Source organism: Cetorhinus maximus, chromosome 13, assembly GCF_964194155.1.
Source record: "Cetorhinus maximus chromosome 13, sCetMax3.hap1.1, whole genome shotgun sequence".
Lineage (NCBI taxonomy): Eukaryota > Metazoa > Chordata > Chondrichthyes > Lamniformes > Cetorhinidae > Cetorhinus > Cetorhinus maximus.
Window position 1 is genome coordinate 10,091,701 of NC_135891.1, and position 22,955 is coordinate 10,114,655.

The 22,955-nt window shown below is 44.1% G+C and overlaps 1 protein-coding gene across 1 annotated transcript in view; it reads right to left on the bottom strand.

Annotated features, from left to right (window-relative positions):
- The window catches only part of LOC144688407 (deoxynucleoside triphosphate triphosphohydrolase SAMHD1-like), a 61,449-nt gene extending 58,954 nt beyond the window's left edge, over nt 1-2,495 (bottom strand). The window contains exon 1 of the mRNA XM_078554900.1: nt 2,305-2,495. Coding sequence (XP_078411026.1) covers nt 2,305-2,494 — 190 coding nt within the window. The 5' untranslated portion in view covers nt 2,495. The remainder of the gene's footprint in view (nt 1-2,304) is intronic.
- Between the last annotated feature and the right edge of the window lie 20,460 nt (nt 2,496-22,955).

A 22,955-nucleotide genomic window follows, 5' to 3' on the forward strand; every position in this document is an offset into this window, starting at 1 on the left:
GCTGTTAGGGAGGGAGTTCCAGGATTTTGACCCAACGACAGTGAAGGAACGGTGATATATTTTCAAGTCAGGAGGGTGTGCTTGGAGGGGAACTTCCAGGTGGTGGTGTTCCCATGTGTCTGCTGTCCCTGTCCTTTGATTGGGGGCTTGGAAGGTGCTGTCTGAGGAGCCTTGGTGAGTTCCTGCGGTGCATCTTGTAATGGTACATACTGCTGCCACTGTGCATCAGTGGTGGAAGGAGTGATCATCTGTGTATGGGGTGCCAATCAAGTGGGCTGCTTTATCCTAGGTGGTGTCCAGCTTCTCGAGTGTTGTTGGAGCTGCACTCATCCAGGCAAGCGGAGAGTATTCCATCACACTTCTGACTTATGCCTTATAGGTGGCGGACAGGCTTTAGGGAGTCAGGAGATGAGTTACTCACTAAAGGATTCCTAGCCTGTGACATGTTCTTGTAGCCACAGTATTTTTATGGCTAGTCCAGTTCAGTTTCTGGTCAATGGTAACCCCAGGATGTTGATAGTGGGGGACTCAGTGATGGTAATGCCATTGAACATCAAGGGGCGATGGTTAGATTTTCTCTTGTTGGAGATGATCATTGCCTGTCACGAATATTAGTTGCCACTTGTCAGCCCAAGCCTGGATATTGTCCAGGTCTTGCTGCATTTGGACATGGACTGCTCCAGTATCTGAGGAGTTGCAAATTGTGCTCAACATTGTGCAATCATCAGCGAGCAATCCCACTTCTGACCTTATGATGGAAGGTCATTGATGAAGCAGCTGAAGATGGTTGGGCCAAGGACACTACCCTGAGGAACTCCTGCAGCGATGTCCTGGAACTGAGATGATTGACCTCCAACAACCACAACCATCTTCCTTTGTTCTAGGTATGACTCCATCTAGCAGAGAGCAGGAAGTGGGAGGTAACCAATCACAAGATGAACGCCCGGCGTTGCACACTGATTAGCTGTGGCGGCTATGATAAGATGGCGCTGCGATGTAACTATGCACCTATGTAAATACATCAGAGATTTCTCCAAGCTTCTTCTCAAGAGAGGCTTGACAGAAGCAAATACAGATTTAGCGACCAGCAGCAATCTGGTCACAAGAGCAGGGGATTTTCATATTTATATAAAAGCAAAATACTGCAGCTGCTGGAAATCTGAAATAAAAACAAAAACTCAGCAGGTCTGACAGCATCTGTGGAGAGAAAGAGTTAACGTTTCTAGTCCAGACGACTTCTTCAGAGCTGAAGAAGAGTCATCTGGACTGGAAATGCTAACTCTTTCATATTTATATGTTGATCTATAATATGCAAACTTTAATAATTATATGAATGAATGTTACTGTGCTGCTCTATTGTTCATTTTGGCACTTGGGTCATGCTAATTTTCTATCAAAGTGGGGTTGTTTTGGAAAGTAATTTGGAATAAGCTCTTTTACAAATACAGTATCTACTGAGCATAGCAAATATTTCTCATCATTTTCATGTTTACCCATTATCAGTTCAGCCCAGCGCACCGTGGGCAACCAATGTCTTATTGAACCAAAGGTTCGTGTTATTTAAATTAAAAACCATAGTTTGTCACCCTCCCTCTCAAGTCGAACATCAAATTTAATCCATGTTGGGAAGAGGCTGCATCCCCGCTGTCCAATCGCACAGCTCTGGGTGTGACTTTGGGGTGAGTTTCCTTGCTGCATTCCCCTGTTGCCCCGCTGTGCCGCCAGAGACCCCCCCACAATAACACACACCAACCGAGTTACACTAGAGTTACAGGGGCTCAGGGTCAAAGAAGCCGCAGAGAAAAGCATCCTCCAATGTGTCACAGACTGGAGATGGCCAAATATGGAGTGCACGATGTACGTAACGGACCCGATCGGTTTCCAATATTAGCCACGTCTAATCTTTTGAGTGCAAATGTGGATCACGTGTAAAGGAATTAAAATTGCTCAGCTCCCCCGAGGACGATGCAGGAGGACCTCTCCCACACTCTGCAGGGTTTAGATAGCCTGAGAGCAGGTTTATAAAAGGCTAATGGAACAGCACCACCCGCACTCTCTGGATGGTGTTTCGTTGCCCGAAATGAAACGGCAGTGAGGCGAGGTAAATCTCAGAGGAAGTGTATCCTCGCTTCCTGTCTGCAGTTTGCGGAACGCAAGTGTAACAGGGAAATCTGCAGCGCTCAATCCGGGGTGGTGGGGGGGGGGGGGTTTAAATCGGGGAGCTCCTCCGAAAGGGGCTGGCACGGGCGCGAGGGGCCGAATAGCCGGACCACGCCGCAGCGTCCTTCGCGATCCTGCACTTGCCTCTGAACAGCTGCTGGAACTTTTCAAAGCCGTGAGCCCGCAGGAAGCAGCAGACATCCTCCACATCCCAGTCCCGGTAATTCGCTTCTAACTTGACCAGGGGAACTCGCTTCTCCGGGATCACGGTGCGTCTGCCGGCCCCGGAGGGGCTCCGCGATCTCGGCCGCTTTCGGCTTTCGCTCTGGCTCATCTTCCCCTCCAGGCTGGGCTGGGCTGGGCTGGGCTGCTCCGGCTCTGTGTGAGTGTGTCTGCGTTAAACCTGCAGCTCTCTCCCCGCTCCTGTCCCCTGTCTGTCCCTCTATCCACCCACTGATTGACAGGGCAGGAGAAAAGCCGGAAGCGACTCGCCCCCGCCCCCCTTGTCCACTCATTGCTTCATTGTATCCATTTTCTCACTGTCAATCAAACCCTTTTGCCCGCCCCCCCACCCCCTTTTTTTTAAAGGCACAGGCCCCGTACGCATCATTTCTTTTTATTCTTCTCAATGGGCGTTGCTGGCAAGACCAGCAATTTTGTTGCCCGCCCCTCATTGCCCCCTGAACTTGCTCGGTCATTTCAGAGGGTGGTTAAGGGTCAACCCTGTTACTGTGGGTCTGAAGTCACATGTAGGGCCAGACCAGGTGAGGACGGCAGATTCCCTTCCCTAAAGGGCATCTTTTGGCTATCTCCACCTATCACTGGCCCTCTATCCAGCTCTACCTGTCCCACCCCCCCCCCCCCCTTAAACCAGCTTATATTTCACCTCTTTTCTATTTTTCTTTAGTTCTGTTGAAGAGTCATACGGACTCGAAACGTTAACTGTGCTCCTCTCCGCAGATGCTGTCAGACCTGCTGAGTTTTTCCAGGTATTTTTATTTTTGTTTTGGATTTCCAGCACCCGCAGTTTTTTGCTTTGATCTTAGTGTTTAATTGACTGCCACTTCTCTTCAAGGAATGCCTACCTTGAAGAAGTATTGCTCTTCTCTCCGACAGGATTTCTGCCTCTCTCTTTTGCCTTGTTCACCTTCATTGCTTTCCATTTCTCTCCTGGTGTATCACTGGCCCTCAATCCAGCTCTACCTGTCCCATCACCCCCCCAAACCAGCTTATATTTCAGCTCTCTTCTATTTTTACTTAGTTCTGTTGAAGAGTCATACGGACTCGAAACATTAACTGTGTTCCTCTCTGCAGATGCTGTCAGACCTGCTGAGTTTTTCCAGGTATTTTTATTTTTAATTTTGTCCAAGTTCTGTACGGCCAAACGACGAATGACAATAGACTTTCCTAAAATAACCCATGTTGCCGCAGTAACAGTACAAACAAATAAATATACCACATCACAACCCAGAGTTGGTTCTAATGGAATGGGTAACTTGATTCAGTCAGTGTATTCAGACTGGAGGTGTGCAATGGTGTATTGAAACACTGTATGAAAACAACAAATGCCTTAAGGGGCTTTGCAAGAGAACAATTGAACATTTGACACCAAGCCAGATAAAGAGACATTAGGACAGGTGACCAAACTCTTGGTCAAAAGGGTAGGTCTTGACGAGTGTCTTAAAAGGAGGAGAGGGAAGTAGAGGGGCCTGCAATGTTTAGGGAAGGAATTCCAGAGCTTAGGGCCCAGGCTAGTCGAAAGCCAGGCCACCAATGGTGGAGGGATAAAAATTGGAGCTCCACAAAAGGCCAGAATTGGAGGAGTGCAGCAATCTCGGTTACACTGTAGGGTTGGAGGACTTAGAGATAGGGAGAGGCCCAGTGAAAGAGGAAAACAAATTGCATTTATATAGCACCTTTGACAATCTCAGGGCATCCAAAACACTTCACAGCCAATGAGGTACTCTTGAAGTGCAGTCCTTGTTGTAATGTAGGAAACAAAGCAGCTAATTTACAGACAGCAAGCTCCCACACACAGCAGCGTGATAATAACTGTTTTAGTGATGTTGGTTCAGTGATACACATTTACCAAGGCACCAGGAGAGCTCCCCTACTCTTCTTCAAAATAGTACCACGGAATCTTTTACGTCTACTTGAAAGAGCAAATGGGGCCTCAGTTGAATGCCTCATTCAAACAATGGCACCTCCGACGCTCCCTCAGTGCTGCACTGGAGTGTCAGCCTCGATTTTTGTGCTCGGGTCTCTGCAGTATCACTTGAACCATGACCTTCTGACTCAAGAGGTGAGAGGGCTACACACTGAGCCCTGCAAACAAATACACAGCATTCACTCTCCCGAGATCAGATAACAGATAGCACTAAAATGGCCAATTTCAAACTTTGGTTTTTAATGAACTGGTTTCTATGGCAACTCAACAGCTGATACGAGCTTTTGATGTGCAGATATTTTTGTAAACTGCCCAGATGAAACATGAACTCACATTCTCCAGATTATTAATCCAAGACTCTAGATGACTATCCAGTAACATAACGATGACTCTACACTGTAGGAGGTGTCAAAGACTCATATATCAGAGTTAGCCACATCGAAATCAAGCTCCTTCACGTGCTGTTATGATAATATCTACCTGCTAACATGGAAGGAAAAGGAGAACCCTGACCCTGGCACATTTAGGGTGTCCTGTCAGCGTCCTCTCACCAGTCAGACGATGGTAGGAATTAGCAGTACTGCCATCAAGCGACACTTGTCCACCGCTGACCTCTTCACCAATGCCAAGCCAGCCCAGCATTTATTTGACCAGCGTTTTTTTTCTAAATACACGGCTCCAGGTACAGGCAGTGCAACCTCATGTTGGGTGCCACAGCTGTCTCTCCTCGCAGTGCTGTTGACTCCTTCTCCGCGTGTCATTCTAGACACACACTCTAAATCTTCCCAGTGAGCAGGACTGGCCCCTCCCCCGAAGCATCAAACGACAGCCCTGGTTCTTGTGCTCAGAAATGATAATAAGCAAGTGCCAGTTTGTGCTGCAACCTGACCTCAGAACAGGCAAAAGGTAAGCATGTGAGGGTAATGGTAGATAAAGGAACAGGTAAGACAGACCTCCAGATGGCCCAAAGCATTTTACAGCCACTAAAGGATGAGGACAGTAACATAATGATGATGTAACTTGGCTGGTTATTCAGAGACCTAGACTAATGCTCTGCAGACATGAGTTCAAATCCCACCACAGGAACTGGGAGAATCTGAATTCAACTAATTAGTAAACCCGAAACAAAACACTGATCTTATTAACAATCCTGAAACTACCAGATTGTTGTAAAAAAAAACCCCTCTGGTTCACTAATGTCCTTTAGGGAAGGAAACCTGTCATCCTTACCAGATCTGGCCTACATGTGACTTCATACCCCCAACATTGCGTTTGACTCTTAACTGCCCTCTGAGATAGCCCAGCAAACCACTCAGTTATATCAAAGCATTGAGGGTGTACCCCCTTCTTAAGGGAAATTAGGGATGGGGAATAAATGCTCTGCTGTACTGACGTCCCTAGAATGAATAATAAAAGCTATTTTTGAAGTCTACTTTTGCTTTATAACACTCCTGTGAAGTGCCTTGGGTGTTTTATTATCTTAAAGGTGCTAAATGTAAGTTGCATTTTTGTTATATTATCGCTGTTGTAATATCGGAAAGCCAACGGTACTTTGGGATGTCCTGAGATTGTGAGTGGTGCTATATAAATGCAAGTCCTTTCTTTCATTCAAAAACATTTTCATCTCGATAAACACTTATTTATTATTTATTGGAGATAGAGTGGGTGGGGGGGAGGGGGTGGAAGGGCAGAACCATCCAATCAGATATTGAAGGGTTAGCTCGTGTTCTGATTGGCCATGGGAAGACAGCTCGTTGTGAGGATGGACGCGTCAGGCAATCTATGGCGGGAGTGAGGCAGCAGCAGGGATTGGGGGCAGGAGGGAGCGGGGTCGGCATGCCATTTAAAGGAGGGCGACTGTGTGAAAAAAATCCCCAGGAATATGTCCAGCCAGAGTTGGCAACCCAAGTTTTCACGAATGTTTGGTAAAGAAAACCGCAGGAAAAGAAGGAAGTGGAAGAAGAAGAAGAACTGGAAAAGAGAGCAGCACAGAGAGTTGTGCTGAATGGTCTTGTGCATATAGTTAGATTTTCAAAATAAAAGAGTAGGCCTTTCTGTTCAATTAATAAACCTGAATGACATCTTTCGGGAGAGTTCTCTTCTTACAGCCAGACTGCTGCCCCTAAATACCTCCAAGTTAGTGAAGCATCAGCTCCCAGACACATCAAGGTCACACTTTTACTCCCAAGCTCCTCTCTCACAAAGGGTCTAGATAAGGCCAGGCATATTTACATCCCACTCCCCAGCTATCTCCTAACTGCTGTATGTCATGTACTTTTACAAATTTTATGAACAAAAGTATATATTTTGAAATTAAAAAAGATGCTTCCCTTGCAAATCAGATTCAAGCAGTTAACCAAAGTGTGTGTGGGCAGTGGCTCTACTTCAAAAGCACTCAACTGGCTGTAAAGTCACTCGGCCCATCTGCTCTATGTCAGCGTTTATACTCCACACAAGACTCCTCCCAACTGTCTTCATTCTAATCCTATCAGCACATCCTTCAAATCCTCTCTTCAGCGTACGATTATCTATATTCCCCTTGAACGCATCAATATAATTCACCTCAATAGCTCTTGTAATGCTGTAACGCTCCTATGAAGTGGCTAGGGAGCTTTATTACGACGAAGGCATAATATAAATAAAAGTTTTTATTGAGGCAGAGAGTTCCACATTCTAACCACTCTCTGGGTAAAAGATTTTCTCCTGAATTCCCTATCAGATTTATTAATGACTATTCCACTTATTGTCTTGATATCCCACAAGAAGAAAAATTGTATATATATCTGTGGAAGAATAAAATACATCTACAGGTCAACTAAGGGTTAAACAGTTAGTACCATGGTGGAATACTAGTTCCCTCTCTCGTTAACACAATGGTGGAATACTACAGCACAATTCCCTCTTTTGTTCTAGCAGGCACACCTGCAGCTGCCAGCTAATTGAGCAGGAGGGGAGAAAGGGGAGTGTCATGGGCAGGCTTCCTGGAGTCCTTGAGACGGGATGTCTGCCCCCAGGATCAAGCAATGGTCATCTGTTCTCTGTCTCACATTTATTACTACGTGAGCTTCCCCCAATATCATGTATAGTCATAAACTTAGAATAGTCTAATTGTGTGACAATGATTCTCAATGTAATTGATCATTGAAAGTTAGACAGCCTTATCACCTTCAAGCTCTTTGATATGTACAACTTCTACTATAAATACGTGTGTGCTCTGATGCTTCCTCAGAGTGTCAGCTAGCTACCTTGTATGCTACTGGGCTCTCCGTGATATCACGATTAATAAAGGCTTCCGAGACAAACCTCCTGGGTCTGAGTGTTCACTCCGATTTCTGCGACAAATTGGCGACGAGGGTGGGATCCAACTGAAGTCCAGTAACCTCTTAAGTTAGAGAGGTGATTGAAATCCTGGGCCATCGGATCTCTAAAAAAGAACCCTCGCGGAAAAAAGGGAGGAATACCTCTCCCAAGTTAGGGAGACTGCGAACTGCATCCTAGCTGAAAAGGGGGAGTGCAGTTAAATAGCGTCCCAGCTACCTCTTAAGTTGGAGAGGTGAAAGGGGGACGAACAAGCATCCTAGCTGAAAGGGGGATTGCTTGCAAAAAGGGTAGCTACCGACCGAAAAGATTTGAAAGACCCAAGGATTTGGAGGAATTGTTGAGGAATTCTTAAACACCAGTGAGCGCATAGGGTAGGAAATGCGCCGCGCTGTTAATTGTGTTTTCTTTTCAGAAAAATGGGAGATCGCAACAGCAGAGCGGGCTCTGCCACTCCGCCCGCTTCACAAAGTACTAAGAACAAACCGAAACCGGCGAAACCGGAGCTTAAATCAGGAACTTTGAAGATGGGTAAGAAAACGAAAAAAAAAAAGTAGTAGTAGTATACCCAAGGGTTCGAGTCCCCTGGAGGTGAAAAGTAAGTAATTTCTGTGTTTTTCTTTTGTGTCCATTACGGTCCTGAAAATGTCCAATATGTTTCTGATTGGGTTAAATGGACTCAAAGTAAAGGAGAGAGCTTCCCACCAACTGGAACTTTTAATCGGGACAGATTTGAGCGCTTATAATATGTTTTAAGGGAGGTAGATAGTCCACTACTGAATTTTCTGTAACTTAAAAAAAAAAGAATGAATTGACCTAAGTTACAAGGGCTGTTTGTGCTGAAGAGAGAGAGAGAGGGTACCCCTAGGGGGTTAATGAGCAATTTGCAAGCAGCAGCAGAGAAAATGTGAGCTTTCGTCAGTTTGAAGGTCCCTATAGGTGGAGCCTTAAAGATCCCTTTATTCCCCCCACTGCTACTCGAAGCTTCGTTTAGAGTTAAGTTCAATATTATAGGCGTATCGATACATACCTTTATCTATGTGTTTGTTTGTGTGCAATGAAGCATTTGTATGTGAGCTTTAATGTGTTTTCTTCCCTGAATTGTCTTTTGTGTGTGTAGATGAGCACTTGAGTCGAAAGCCCCATATTAGATTAAAGGAAAAGTTTATTCAAATACTCCACAAAGTTTTGAGTATAAGGTTTGAGTTGAGATTTCTGGCAAAAATCGTAATTTGAAGGTAGTGTAAAGATAAAACAGGGCTTGCCTTTGTTTGAGATGAACCAACCTTTGTACCACCCCCCCTTGCAGACTAGTAGGGAATAACCCTTATCATCAGCTTCCAAGCTGATTGGGATTAATACATACGAGTTAGTATTCTAAAATTCTGAGAAAAAGAAATTACTTGAAATTCAGAAAGATTCTAGGAAAACGAAAAGACACAAACACAAGGTCTAGGTGGTTCCATTGGATAAAAAGGGGTTTCTTATGAAGAGATGAATTAAATATTTAAGGAAATCTGCTTCCCAAAAGCACTGAAATTTGAATTGGGGACAATCTTGAGATGTAAAGTACAGTGTAATTTAACAGGTTACTTTTGAATCACTAGGATGCTATTTAAGATAAATAACGTGTCAATAAACATACGGAAATTATAACTTGGATACAAATCATTACACATAAACAAGAGGTTGTTTTAATTTTGATAGTGTAAATTACAGTTTTTTCAAAGTTTAAAAATTCGAGGTTTGGTTCTTGATAAAGTTCTCAAAAGGGAATTTTCATTTTAAAAGGTCTGACAACAATTGGCACTAATTCAAATGCTGCAAGCTTTTGTGTTTATAAGTCTGTTCCCAAAATATGAAGTTAAGCTCAAGACCTTGGCAAAGTTTGGCAGAAATCCAATTTTTGGCCGAGTTAATGAATCTGGGATAATTCTAAAGAAAAGGGTCAGACACAATTTATTGGGTTACTTTTAAGACAATAAAATCTTTGAGAAGAAGAAAAGGAAGCAAAACATGTCAATACCTGATTTCTGTTTTAAAACTGTTATGAAAATACTTGATTGGATTGTAAAGTCTCTCCAGACAACCTGAACAAGATAAGATGGTAACTGTTGCAAGTGTAAACTGGTATGAGGAAAGTGGGAGAATGAATCAGGGAAAGAGGACATAATGTACAAACTGTTTTAAGGGAAATGAATTTGATAATCTGGCCATCAACTGAGGCATTGGAACTGCACAGGAGGAGATAAGCAAAGATCTCGAGACAGAGATCCCCATTGAAATGGAATAGTTAATATGGCCTAAAGAGTATTCAAACATTTTAAACAATCCAAGACAATAGAGAAACTGAATAGAGAACTTTAGGATGACCATGGTCAGGAAAGAAAACTTAGAGGTAAAACTACGAGGAATCTGTAGTTCAGGAATTGAAATGTAAGGAGAAATAATACTTAACAACAATTTACCACAAGATGGATACAGGTAAAGGGAAAGCTGGAAAAAGGCTAAATAGATGTATTACTGATTATATTAATGTGCTTGTGAGCTACAAAAAGTAAAACCATAGGATTAACACCTTGAGGACAGGCAGAGTTAAGCGGTTCCCAGAGAGAATCATCACTGGAAGTGAAGATACCGAGTCATTGAAAGATAGGATAGGAAGGTGCACTGTAGAGTTGTTTAAGGAATTGAGGCCTGACATGAGACAGCAGCAGGAAAGAGTAAACTGGAAGGAGTGGGGGTGCCTACCCAGATCGATTCAGATCAGGGAACTAATTTCACAGGAAGAGTCATTAAAGAAGTGTGTAATCTTATGGAGATTAAACAGAAATTCCATTTTCCTTACCACCCCCAGAGTCCAGGGATGGTGGAAAGGATGAACTGAACTTTAAAAAAAAAATCAATCAAGAGACAGGGAACAGCCCAATATTCTAATGCGCCGTGGGCTACCCCAAGCAGGACCGACAGGTTCACCCCATTTGAAATGATAACAGGTAAGGGCCATGCAATTACCTGAAGGTATTATAGTAGGAGGTGTAGGGCCACAGAAAGGAAAAATACAGGACAATGAAAGGGAATTAAGTAGGCAATTACATGAGTTGAGTGAGGAAGTTAGAGACTGACAGATGATTAAGGATATGGAAACAGGCAAATCCAAAGAGCAACAATGGACCATACGAGGTAATTATGACAGGTGATACATGCGCACTTGTAGATATGAGAACGGGAAGTAAACGGAGGCATTACACACAGTTAAAGATACATGACAATTGACCAAGCGGTAACCCAGAGAACGGGAGCCGATGTTAATTTCTCCACAGATCTACGATCCTGGTCGTGGGCCTATCAGTACTGGCAACAAGGTCGGGGATCATCACTGCTCATCCCGCACCGCAGGAGGAACTTTGGTACAGCATGGACAGTGCCAAATGCGACACGCAACGGGGAATGATAAATGTAACAGTAGGAGAACAAGTGCTTTCAAATTGTAGTAAGGGTTTGCTTCAGATCGAGCATGGGAGGTCCGCCTCTACCCAGCCACCTCCCACCTCTACTTTCACAGTCTGAGTAGAGATAATTGAAGCCCCTCAAACCACACCGACTGATCCATCTTGTCCGACTATGCAGCCAGGACCGACGAATGGTTTGGCACTGGTTAATCAGAAGTTTTTGTACGATAATGTACACCGTGAGCTGGTACCCGTAATCTTGAATGTATCCGGTGTCGTCCTGCCCCAATGGTGCTCAACCCATACCCAAGCACTCTACACGGCTCTGACGCGCCAGTTGATGACTGAAGCAGTTCAGTTCAATGGTGAGGTGCGATCAGGCTTGGGAGGGAACCGTGTTAAGCGCGCCTGATAAATGATGCCACTATGATATTCAAATTAGGGACATCATTGGTTAATCCAAAGTCTGGCTATCGTGCTCGGAAGTCATGCGGGGACTATCAATAAATTAATTGAAATAAGGAAAAATATTTCAGACGAAGCGAGCAGAAATGATGTATGCAACACCTATGGATCTTGGGCACTGGAACAAGCCCGAGAAAATTTAAGACAGACTAAAGAAGGGGTAGTCCCTTTATGGGTAACTAATGAGCATTTATTGAATCTCTCACGACACAGGAATCATGACTTGACCGGTTGCCAGCTCAGGGGTTTAACACGTGTATGTAGAATGAATGTTGAATGTATAGTGAATAGTAATATGCTAATACGCATTGTATTAGTAATACCTGTCATACATATATCAATGACATAACCCAGGCAAGACACCCACAGTGACTGCTGGTATGGGACCCCAGCCATGGGGCCCATTTGTACACCTACAAATGGACTTTATACAAATGCCTAAATGTATGGAATATAATTATGTTTTAGTTCTAGTATGTTAGGTCTCGCGATGGATGGAGGCGTATACCACCCGACGAAATGATGCTGTTGTTGTTGTAAAATTGTTATTCATTTTACTGCTAAAGTGATAAAGGAACTGTTGAAGGCCTTACAATCCAACCATCACCCTTCCTGCCCATACCACCCCCAGTCTACTGGAGCGATGGAAAGACAAAATGGTATTCTGAAAAACAAACTAGCTAAATTATGTGAAGAAACCAGTTTGAAAGGGCCTGAAGCTCTACCCTTGGTACTCATGACTATGCGCTCTCATCCTAACTGTCTCAAAATCTTGCATATACAGGTAGTAGAAGCTCAGAAAAAGCCCACCATTGAAGACTGCCATCAATACCAGCCCGGGGACCTAATGCTAGTAAAGACCTTCAGGAGAAAGAACTGTTTGGAACCTCGATGGGAAGGGCCTTTCCAAGTCCTGCTCACCACCCATATGGCCGTAAAGGTTGAAGGACGCCCTTGTGGATCCACACATCGCACGTCAAGCGGACGCTGACTTCGGACGGAAGTGCTTGTGCAAGAACATTAACTGAGCCGTCGGAATGCTGACTCTGATTTGGATCCTGTCCTGCGTGGTCCTTGCTTATTATGGTATTATGGAATACCAATTCTGCAGTTCAACAAATGCAGGCCATAGCCTCGCAAGTTAATCAGACTAAATGTTGGATTTGTACTCATTTTCCTCTATGCAAAACAGCAGCTGAATTGCATGAGAGGGTGGAAAGGACCCTACCTTTTGCTGCTAACAACTCGAACGGCCCTGAAGATTAAAGAGAAGGAAGACTGGGTCCACGCCACTCACTGTAAAAGACATTGTCCGGCAACAATATAGCAGCTGTTACCAAGTGATCTAACTTGTATTATGTATTGAAACGGAAGTTTTGAGTAATTTTTATAAAAAAGATTCTTGGTGGTCTGTAATACTAGGTTGGTTCTCCGGTTGGGGAAGTTGGTTGCTATACGTTTTAATTGGGTTGGTCGTAGCATGTGTTATAGGGTGTTGTGCATGTATTGCTTTGCGGATTTGCTGTTCCCAGGTTATTAACAGTGACTCTACTGGATTAGGAGGAGCTCCAGTTGTCCCTCAATTGATGCGCACTGGCCCCAGTGAAACCCACTGGTGGAGAGAAAAGGTTTACCCTGCCAGGGATCGGCCTTTCCCTTATGGTTATGAGCCCCCTTATGATGATGAAGATACTATTCCTCATTGGTATTAATCTGAAAGATTAATAAAGAGGGATTGTGGAAGAATAAAATACATCTACAGGTCAACTAAGGGTTAAACAGTTAGCACCATGGTGGAATACTAGTTCCCTCTCTCGTTAGCACAATGGTGGAATACTACAGCACAATTCCCTCTTTTGTTCTAGCAGGCACACCTGCAGCTGCCAGCTAATTGAGCAGGAGGGGAGAAAGGGGAGTGTCATGGGCAGGCTTCCTGGAGTCCTTGAGACGGGATGTCTGCCCCCAGGATCAAGCAATGGTCATCTATTCTCTGTCTCACATTTATTACTACGTGAGCTTCCCCCAATATCCTGTATAGTCATAAACTTAGAATAGTCTAATTGTGTGACAATGATTCTCAATGTAATTGATCATTGAAAGTTAGACAGCCTTATCACCTTCAAGCTCTTTGATATGTACAACTTCTACTATAAATACGTGTGTGCTCTGATGCTTCCTCAGAGTGTCAGCTAGCTACCTTGTATGCTACTGGGCTCTCCGTGATATCACGATTAATAAAGGCTTCCGAGACAAACCTCCTGGGTCTGAGTGTTCACTCCGATTTCCGCGACAATATCATTGTTACCCGTTCCTAATTTTGAAGGTGATGACTGACCTGCTGAGCATTTGCTGATGTTTACTCTTTTAACTATGTCACTGAGGCAAAGTCCTACACACTATTACCAAAATCACTCTGAAACTGTTACAGTTTGGATTCTGGGAGTCCAGTGTCTGTGGGACAGCCCCCAAGTTGTTGACGCTGTTAAATCCAGCTCTTTGTCATGGCAACAGATTCAAAAACCTGTGAGAAGTTGTGTCTGCGAGTCTGTTGCCAAGATAAGTGAGCAGAGTTACGAGTGTGGAGAAGTGGGAATCCAGCACACAGTTGCCAGCTTTAGCAGCATAATCACCAGCAATCAACTCAAGGATCCTGGAATGCAAACTGAGACAGTGTCAATATAAGAACAGATTATTGTATTTGTAAACACAAAGGGTTTGAGGTGCACCCTTTGCTTGTGCTGCAACCTCAGCTGCTTATGCAGAGAGCTGAGGGGAAGGGGTGAGCGGTAGATCTTGCCACACTTATATTGGCTGTTCTTAAAGTGCAATTGAATCACGCCTGGTGAGAAATCAAAGGCACTTGCGCTCAAAATGCAAGAGTTTCTGCCCCGCCACCATTTGTTTACACGATTAAAATCACGATGTCATGGTTTACTGGGCAGCAGAGATCCCCGCACTCCTGTATGTTTCAGAGATCTGGACAACCTACAAGAGGCACCTCAAAGCACTGGAGAAGCACCACCAGCGGTGCCTTCGCAAGATCCTCCAAATCTGGTGGCAAGGAAGGTGGTCCAACAGCAGAGTGCTCTCCCAGGCCAACCTGCCCAGCATCGAGGCGCTAATCACTCAAAACCAGCTCCGCTGGGCAGTACATGTCGTTCGTATGCCTGACACCAGCCTCCCAAAGCAACTGCTCGACTCAGAACTCGGTCATGGCAGGAGGCTCCCATGGGGACAGTGGGAATGCTTAGGGATGCCCTCAAAGCAACCCTGAAGAGATCAAACATCCCCACCGATTCACGGGAGACCCTGGCTCGCCACTGACCAAAGTGGAGAAGGCTCAATCGGGAAGGCACCGAACACATCGCGAGACTTTGTCGGGAACGTACAGAGGAGAAGGTGAGGAGTCAGAGGGAGCGAGCAAACCTCCAAACAACCCATCGACTCAAACCTTCCAGCACCAGCACCCCACATGTGGCAGAGCCTGAAGGTCGCACGTTGGACTTATCAGCCATCTCAGAACCCATCCAATCAGAGTGGATTTAGGTCATTCTTGATTCCAAGGGACAGACTAAGAGGAGAGAGATTTGTTTACACAACCAAAATCCATATCACCCAGAAAAAGCATAAACCCTGGATGAACTGGATCTATGACCCAGGCATTCATTCCCTGTCTGGTGAAAACTGGTAAGGTATAGCAGAGTGAGGGGCACTTAAAATCAGGGGAACAACTTACCCCTCTGATACCACTGCCTTCCCACTGTTGACCTGCTTAGACGTTCTGATGAACGGTCACAGACCTGAAACGTTGGCCAGGATTTTCCAGCCCCACCATGGTGGGACCTGATGCAGCGGATGCAGCAGTTCAGCCAAAGGTCCATTGACTTTCAGTGGAACCAGATGATCCTGGCGGTAGGCGGGGCTGGCGGTAGGCAGGGCTGGGAAAATCCCACCCTCTAACTCTGTTTCTCGCTCCACAGATGCCGCCAGACCTGATGAATATTTCCAACATTTTTTGTTTTTATTTCAGATTTCCAGCACCTGCAGTATTTTGTGTTTGCAAATCTATCAGCTGTGGCTCAGGGGGGCTAACACTCTTACACTCTGAGTCAAAAGGTTGTGAGTTCAGGTCCCTCTCCAGAGACTTATGCACCACAACCTAGGCTGATGCTTCAGTGCAGTGGTGAGGGAGTGCTGCACTGTCCAAGAATTCGCAACCCTTTGAATGAAATAATTTCTCCTCATCTCAGTTCTAAATGATCAGCCTCTTATCCTGAGACTGTGCCCCCGTGTTTTAGATTCCCCGACCAGCAGTAACAATCTTTCAATGTCTACCCTGTCAAGCCCCTTCAGAATTTCGTAGTTTTCAATGAGATCACCTCTCATTCTTCTAAACTCCAGGAGAATATAAACCCAATTTCCTCAGCCTCTTATCACAGGACAACAGCCTCATCCCAGGGACTAATTTAGTGAACCTTCGCTGTGCTGCCTCCAATGCAATTATATCGTTTCTTAAATTTGGAGACCAAAACTGCACACAGTTTTCCAGGTGTAGTCTCACCAAAACCCTGTACAATTGTAGCAAGACTTCTTTATCCCTGTACTCCAATCCCCTTGCATTAAAGGCCAATATGCCATTTGCCTTCCTAATTGCTTGCTTACCTGCATGCTAACTTTCTGCCTACCTTGTACGAGCACACCTAAGTTTCTTTGAGCTTCAACACTTAAAAGTTTCACACCTTTTAAAAGATATTCTGCTTTTCTATTCTTACAATCAAAGTGAATAACTTCACACTACCCTACATTATACTCCATTTGCCATCTTGTCGCCCACTCGCTTAACCTGTCCACATTTCCTTGCAGCCTCTCTGTGTCCTCCCCACAGCTTACCTTTCTACCTAGTTTGGTATCATCAGCGACTGATGAGGCATTCAAAACAATTGGTCTCAATCTATAGAACATCTCGCATTCTACTTTCAAGCCAACAAAATCACAGGGGAGGAAAAGAGGACAGCAATTCTCCTGAGTGTTTTTGGGAGCAAGACCTACAGTTTAATTCAAAGCTTGATGGCTCCAGTGCCCCAGACTCAAAGACTTTCAGTGAATTAGGAGACCTCGTTAAGGGACATTTTCAACCCAAGCCCTCAGTCACAATGCAGAGGTTCAGGTTCAATTCATGGAATAGAGCCTCGAGGGAGACCTTTGCTGCTTATGTGGCAAAATTAAAACAACTAACGGAATATTGAGATTTCGATGAAATGCTGAATGACATGCTCAGGGATCGTCTGGATGTGGCGTGTAGGAAGATGCTATTCAGCGAAGATTGCTGGCTGAAGTGAATCTTGATTTTAAGAAAGCATTAGAAATAGCGTTGGCGATGGAAAGCGCTGTAAGGGATTCACAAGCAATTCAAGGGCTGCAAAATGGTGCAGTTTTCCTAACTGGGCGTCAAACCCAGCCGAAAGTGGTGTGAAAAGTCAGCCGAAAGTGGTGTGAAAAGCCGGGACTCTGCCACTATGTGGAAAACAGCCCCCGCTAAACGAAAAATGAGAGGAAACAGCTTAGCAGTAAAGTCAAAAACTAATTTTTTTTATCAACGTGGAAACAATCATTCTTCTAACAATTGGCAATTTTAAAAAGTAGGCTGTTATTTTTGTCACAGAAGTGGACACATAATGAGACAGTGCAAAGCGAGATTTAAACGGGCTTCCAGACAACAATCGAAGTTTAATGAAGTCTATGGTGCGGAAGAGCCAGAAACAACCAATTCTGACATTTATTCATTATTCAACATGAATGTTGGGAAGACAGAGCCAATTATTGTCATGGTGCAAGTGAATGGTAAACCCTTAAAAATACAGGTGTTTCTACCACTATAATAGCAGAGCACACTTTCAGATATTTAAATAAAGGTGATCAAAAATTAAATTTGGAACAAACATCTGGCAAGTTGAAAACGTACACAGGCAAAGACATCCAGGTAAAAAGTGTCACCAGAGTAACAGTTCATTATAAATACCACTACCCGTGATGGTGTTAGAAGGTAGAGGACCAAGACCTCTAGGTCGAAATTGGTTGAGGGAAATTAACCTTGATTGGCCAGTGAGCTTTCAAAAGGAAGCAGGAAGAATTCCTGAGTTGGAAAAGGAACAAGGCAAGGTACTTCAGAAAGAGCCTGGAGAGCCCAAGGACCGCAATAGGATAAAAAAGGAGTGTGTGACCACTCAGCAACCTGAAGAAACGAAGACTGTCTTAAACAAGGACATGGAAGAACAGCAGAAGAAACTCAAGGAGACTCTGCTGAATGACAGAGTTCAAGTTGAAGCGAGTGAATTTCACAAAGAAGAGAAAGCCTGTTGAAAGACTTTCACACACTACAAGGATCCAGCAGGTCAAAGTTTGTGCCTCTGAAAATTAACGAAGAGAAACAGGAAGAATTTAACGTCACTCTAAACAAACTGAAGAAACAGTTGGCAGAGAAGACGCAGCAACGTTTAAGTTTCCAGGAGGAAGCCAACAGATACAAGAAGACAGAAGAGCTGAAGAATCAGCTGCATGAAGCCAAAGAGGTTTTAAAAGCAAAAGTCGTAGAACTTTCCAAGATGTGGGCAGATAACGAAATCATGGGTAGCTCAATTACTGATCTCAGACAAGTTCAGATTGCATCTGAGAGAAGTCTGGCCAACAGTGAAGTCAAAAAGATGGCCGAGACTAAATTCTGTGGTAGAAAGAAGACGACATGTAGGAAGGGGATGCAGAATTACTGATGAGGCGCTGTCTTCGGACAAGACTAAGCCCAATACTTCCCAGTTTGGAGGGGAAGGTGGAGAAAGCCAAAGGAACCAAAAAGCGACTTATGGTTTGCATAGTCATGAGTGGCAATTTACTGTTGGAGCAGCTGCATATGTAATGAATTTCAGTAGAGTAACCGAAGTGGTTACCTGGTAAAGTAACTTCTGTGACTGGACCATTGTCGTACCACGTGGAAGTGGAGGGACAGATCACCCATAAGCATGTGAATCATTTAAGAAGAAGGGAGATATCCCAACAAAATGATGCTCCACCTGTAACCATTGCTAAACCTGTGGTTCCAAGTACAGACATGCCCGATATCTCAGTTGGAGTGGAAGACACTGAGCTGCCTTGTGCCTAATGAGGTACCTGATTTTAATGTGGTTCCAGAGAATGTGTTTCCTACAAAAGAATTTGAAGTTGTGGAGCTGCAACGTTCCACATGGACCAGGAAACTACTTGAAAGACTGAACTTGTAATTTCATGACCTGTGTAAATATTGTAATGTCATGAGATAAATATCCTTGCAAATACAAAATGTACAGAAAAGTTAAAGGGGGAGGAATGCAGTAATTATAGTTTTGTTAAATGTAGGACTGTAGCTTTAAGAGTAATCCTGAGCTATAAGATCACATGATGTGTAAACCAATGTGTTAGCAGCATGGGGAATCTCTAGGAGGGAATTCTTCTTTAATTATGGAGTTTGATGCACACGTGTAGTTGCTGCTACTTGTCTTGTAAATAATGTTGTTTTCATTAAGAAAAGTTGCCTGGAAGATCAACTATATAACAGTATAGATATTTTGGAGTGTTTTAGACCCAAAAGAGATTTAGAGATAGGGAGGAGCAAGAGGCCATGGAAGGATTTGAAAACAAGGGTGAGAATATGAAGGCAAGCTGTTATTTTAATCATGTGAAAGCAAAATCTTTATTTCCCTAAGGTAATGAAAAAGTTAATGCTATACAGCATAATAACTTTTGAGTGTTTGTAAAGAGCTTGTATTGGTTTAGCCAGCCTGAAAGTCAGATGGGCAGAGGAAAGTTGCAATTGAGAAGAATGGAGGTGGGTTAGCAGGGGTGGTGTGCAGGGGATCTAGGGTTCAGGGGTCATAGGATAGTGCCCCAGAATGTAGGTGCTAATCACTATCAATGAGGATATGAAACTCAGTGAGGAAGGCAGAAAAGACAGCTGCAGGACCAAACTCGCACAAGAAACGATCTGCCCAGACAGGCTTAAGTGTTAGGTTCAAACTTATGCTTAATGCAATCAATGAAAGGAAACAGGGTGGGAAAGCTTAACATTAGAATTGATCAAAAAGTCTTGCATTTACATAGTGCCTTTCATGAATCAAGACATCCCAAAGCACTTTGCAACCAATGGGTTAAGCAACTCGCTAAACCTCCTTTGATTACACCTTCCAAACCCCATTCCTCTACCACCTAGGGGTAAGGACAAGAGTAGTAGCTGCATGGGAACACCACCACCTGTGAGTTCTCCTCCAAATCACACACCATCCTCTCTTGGAAATACATCACTGTTCCTTCACATTCGCTGGATCAAAACCCAGGAACTCTCTTCCTAAGAGCACTGTGGGTGCACCTGCAGCACATGGACTGCAACGGTTCAAGAAGACAGCTCACCACCACCTTCTCAAGGGCAATTTGAGATGGGCAATAAATGCTGGCCTTGCAGGGATGCTCACATCCTGTGAAAGAATATATTTTTAAAAACCCAGGTATTGAGACCTTTCACTGTATATATAAAAAAAAATCTTTCAATTCTCCCTGCATTGAAACCAACATCTGTGCACTAATTTGCACCAGAAGATTCGGGTTCACCAAATTCACCATCGAAAGTTGTATTCACACCCTCCTCCAGGAGCTCAATGGACCATTAATTAGATGCAAGAAGGTTCCCCAGCCGCTCCTGCACCCACGCCCCCGCTTTGGAAATCAGCGTGATTCTCAGAAACACAAAGACATCCTCCAAATGAACGCAATCTTTAAATCACGTCCGCACCCATTCATGACCCTGAAAATCCAGCCTGTGAAGCCATTGTGGCACAGGAGGAGGCCATTCAGCCCATCCAGCAGCAACCTATCTATTTTTTGATATGCTACTCTTTTAGTCCCTTTTTATCTGATTACTGGTTGGGTATGGTCCCAATGGTATTAGCAAACTGCCGGCGTATTGCCCAGGTCGGTGGCCATACTTTCCCAGACAGCCAGTGTTAATGGACTATTTGACCAAGAAAGGAATCAGTCTGATCCAGTTATTGCTCAGCGTTATCTATGCATGTACTTTCCAGCAGCGGGGCTTGGGGGAGATGGTGGGTGCAGTGGCATACAGAATCACTAAGCAGATTAGAAGAAAAAATCTGGCTCTCTTCTTTTTCGCAATCCATAGTGGGTGAGGTAAAACACAGCAAATTCAAATTTATTTTTGGAGAAAAGTCTATTTCTTTTTTAAAAAAAATAAGAACAGAAAATTCTGGAAACACCCAGCAGGTCAGGCAGCCTCTGTGGAGAGAAACAGAGTTAAAGTTTCAGGTTGATGATCCTTTTTCAGATCAGCATCTGCAGTATTTTGCTTCTCTATTTCCTTTTCTCGTGTGCATCTGTCTATAAATAAAAGCACAATTCTGCAGAAATGGACACAGAAAATGCAAGAATGTACATCTGCAGCTCAGGGAGCAGCTGTGGAATGAAACTTAACATCCCAGGTTGTTGGCCTTTTATCAGATTAAAAGTTTTTGAGCAAGTATAGAACCAGGAAGTAAATGGGGAGGGGGACTGAACAGCATATGGGGGAAGGTCAATGATAGGGCGGAGGGCAGGAGCGATTAACTGACAGAAGAATGATCGTACAAGGCCAAAGGAGGCAGAAAGGGGCAAGTAAAGAAACATCAGTCTGAAGGAGGTGTAAATTGTGCAACAGAATAACAGTGGCAGCGAAGGAAGCATTGAAAATCTGGCAAAGGGGAGAGCTTTGCCCTGGTCCATGGGCGAGGTGGAGAAGGGTAGAGAGGCACAAGGATGCAGACCACCCAGCCTGCTGTGCAACATGAAGGGGAATCCCCACCCAAGCATCAGCCCACACCTCTTCTCCCAGTGACTCTGGTGTATGCCATCAACAACAGCAACAACTTGTAATTTATACTGTGCCTTTAATGCAATAAAACATCCCAAAGACAGTTCACAGGACACTACGTGATACGACACCAAGACACAAGGAAATAATATGTCAGATGACCAAAAGCTTGGTCATTGAGCTACATTCATTCCTTTTGTTTGCATATATAAGGATACGTTCAAATATTGCAAATTTTTGAATTACCTGGGAGCTTTGGGAGCCTAAAGTTTCTCCCTTGCTTTCTCCATGGCAATGCCTTGGCTAATCAGAATCCACTTGCCAACCAATAAACATCTTTTTCTCCTGTAGTAATTGTGATCATTTGAAATTTGGCATTCTTGCATTTGTCCTGATGAGTGCAAGATGAAAAATTTCAACAAGGCTCTCCTTTCAGCAATCACAAGTACAGAGGCAGTGAAAAATGGGGTGGGAGGGGAAGGAAGGATAGAATAACGGGGAAGGACTGCGATTGGTGGAGGGCAGTATTGATATGATACAAAGGATGATGACGGTGATACAAGGTAAAGTGGGTGACAATGGGACAAATAAAGAGACAAATTGGGTTATGTAAACGATTACAGCAGCACAATCACCTGCTCTGAGAAAGTGCAAGCAGTGGTTGTGATGTGAAGTTGTTGAACTCGATGTGGAGGCTGGAAGATTGCAAAGTGCCGAATCAAAAGGTGCTGCTCCTCGAGTTTCATTGGAAGATGGCAGGAGGCTGAACGCTGCAAAGTGTTTCTTCACAGCTATTACTGCTTAGGGTTAAGCTGAGTGTCACATATCAGAAAACCCTGAGAAATTCACAAAGCAATTCCATTTATTTGAAATGAAGAACATTCCATTACCCTGCCCCACCCTCGGAGTACACCTGGTTAGGTCTAGGGTGCTTAGATGCTAGGTGACATCAGTCACAGCTTGGGGCCCCAAAGTGTCAATAAGGTCACTGGTTCAAATTATGTAATTTACCAGCATACAGTGCAGGTAAACCATCCATTGCTTATTCAGCTAAGACTACGCTATTGAATGAAGCATTGACTTGTGTGGTTACCCAGAGCCAAGTAACAAATCTATGGAAGAGTTTCGATGAAAAGAATGGCTGAACAGTCATGATGTCAAGTACTGTGAACACATTCCGTCATTGGACCATCAAGTTTACCAGAGTTGACTCTGTTCCAATCTGCCATCAATCAAACATGTTATCTTAGAGCCAACTCAAAGAGACCTTTTACTTTCAAGAAAGATCAGGAAATATTAGTACTCATTTTACTGTTTGCCCCATTATAATGCTTCCACTGAAAGTGGGCATATGCCTTCAACTGATAATCACACTGCTTCAAAGGACCAATCAATGCTTGGAGATCTACTTGGAAATCAAATTCTAGAGTGTGAAGGGGTCATATTGGTAATGGCCATTTGTTTCCCTCTCCTCTCCTTAGCTCATCAACTCTGGCTGAGGTACAATTCC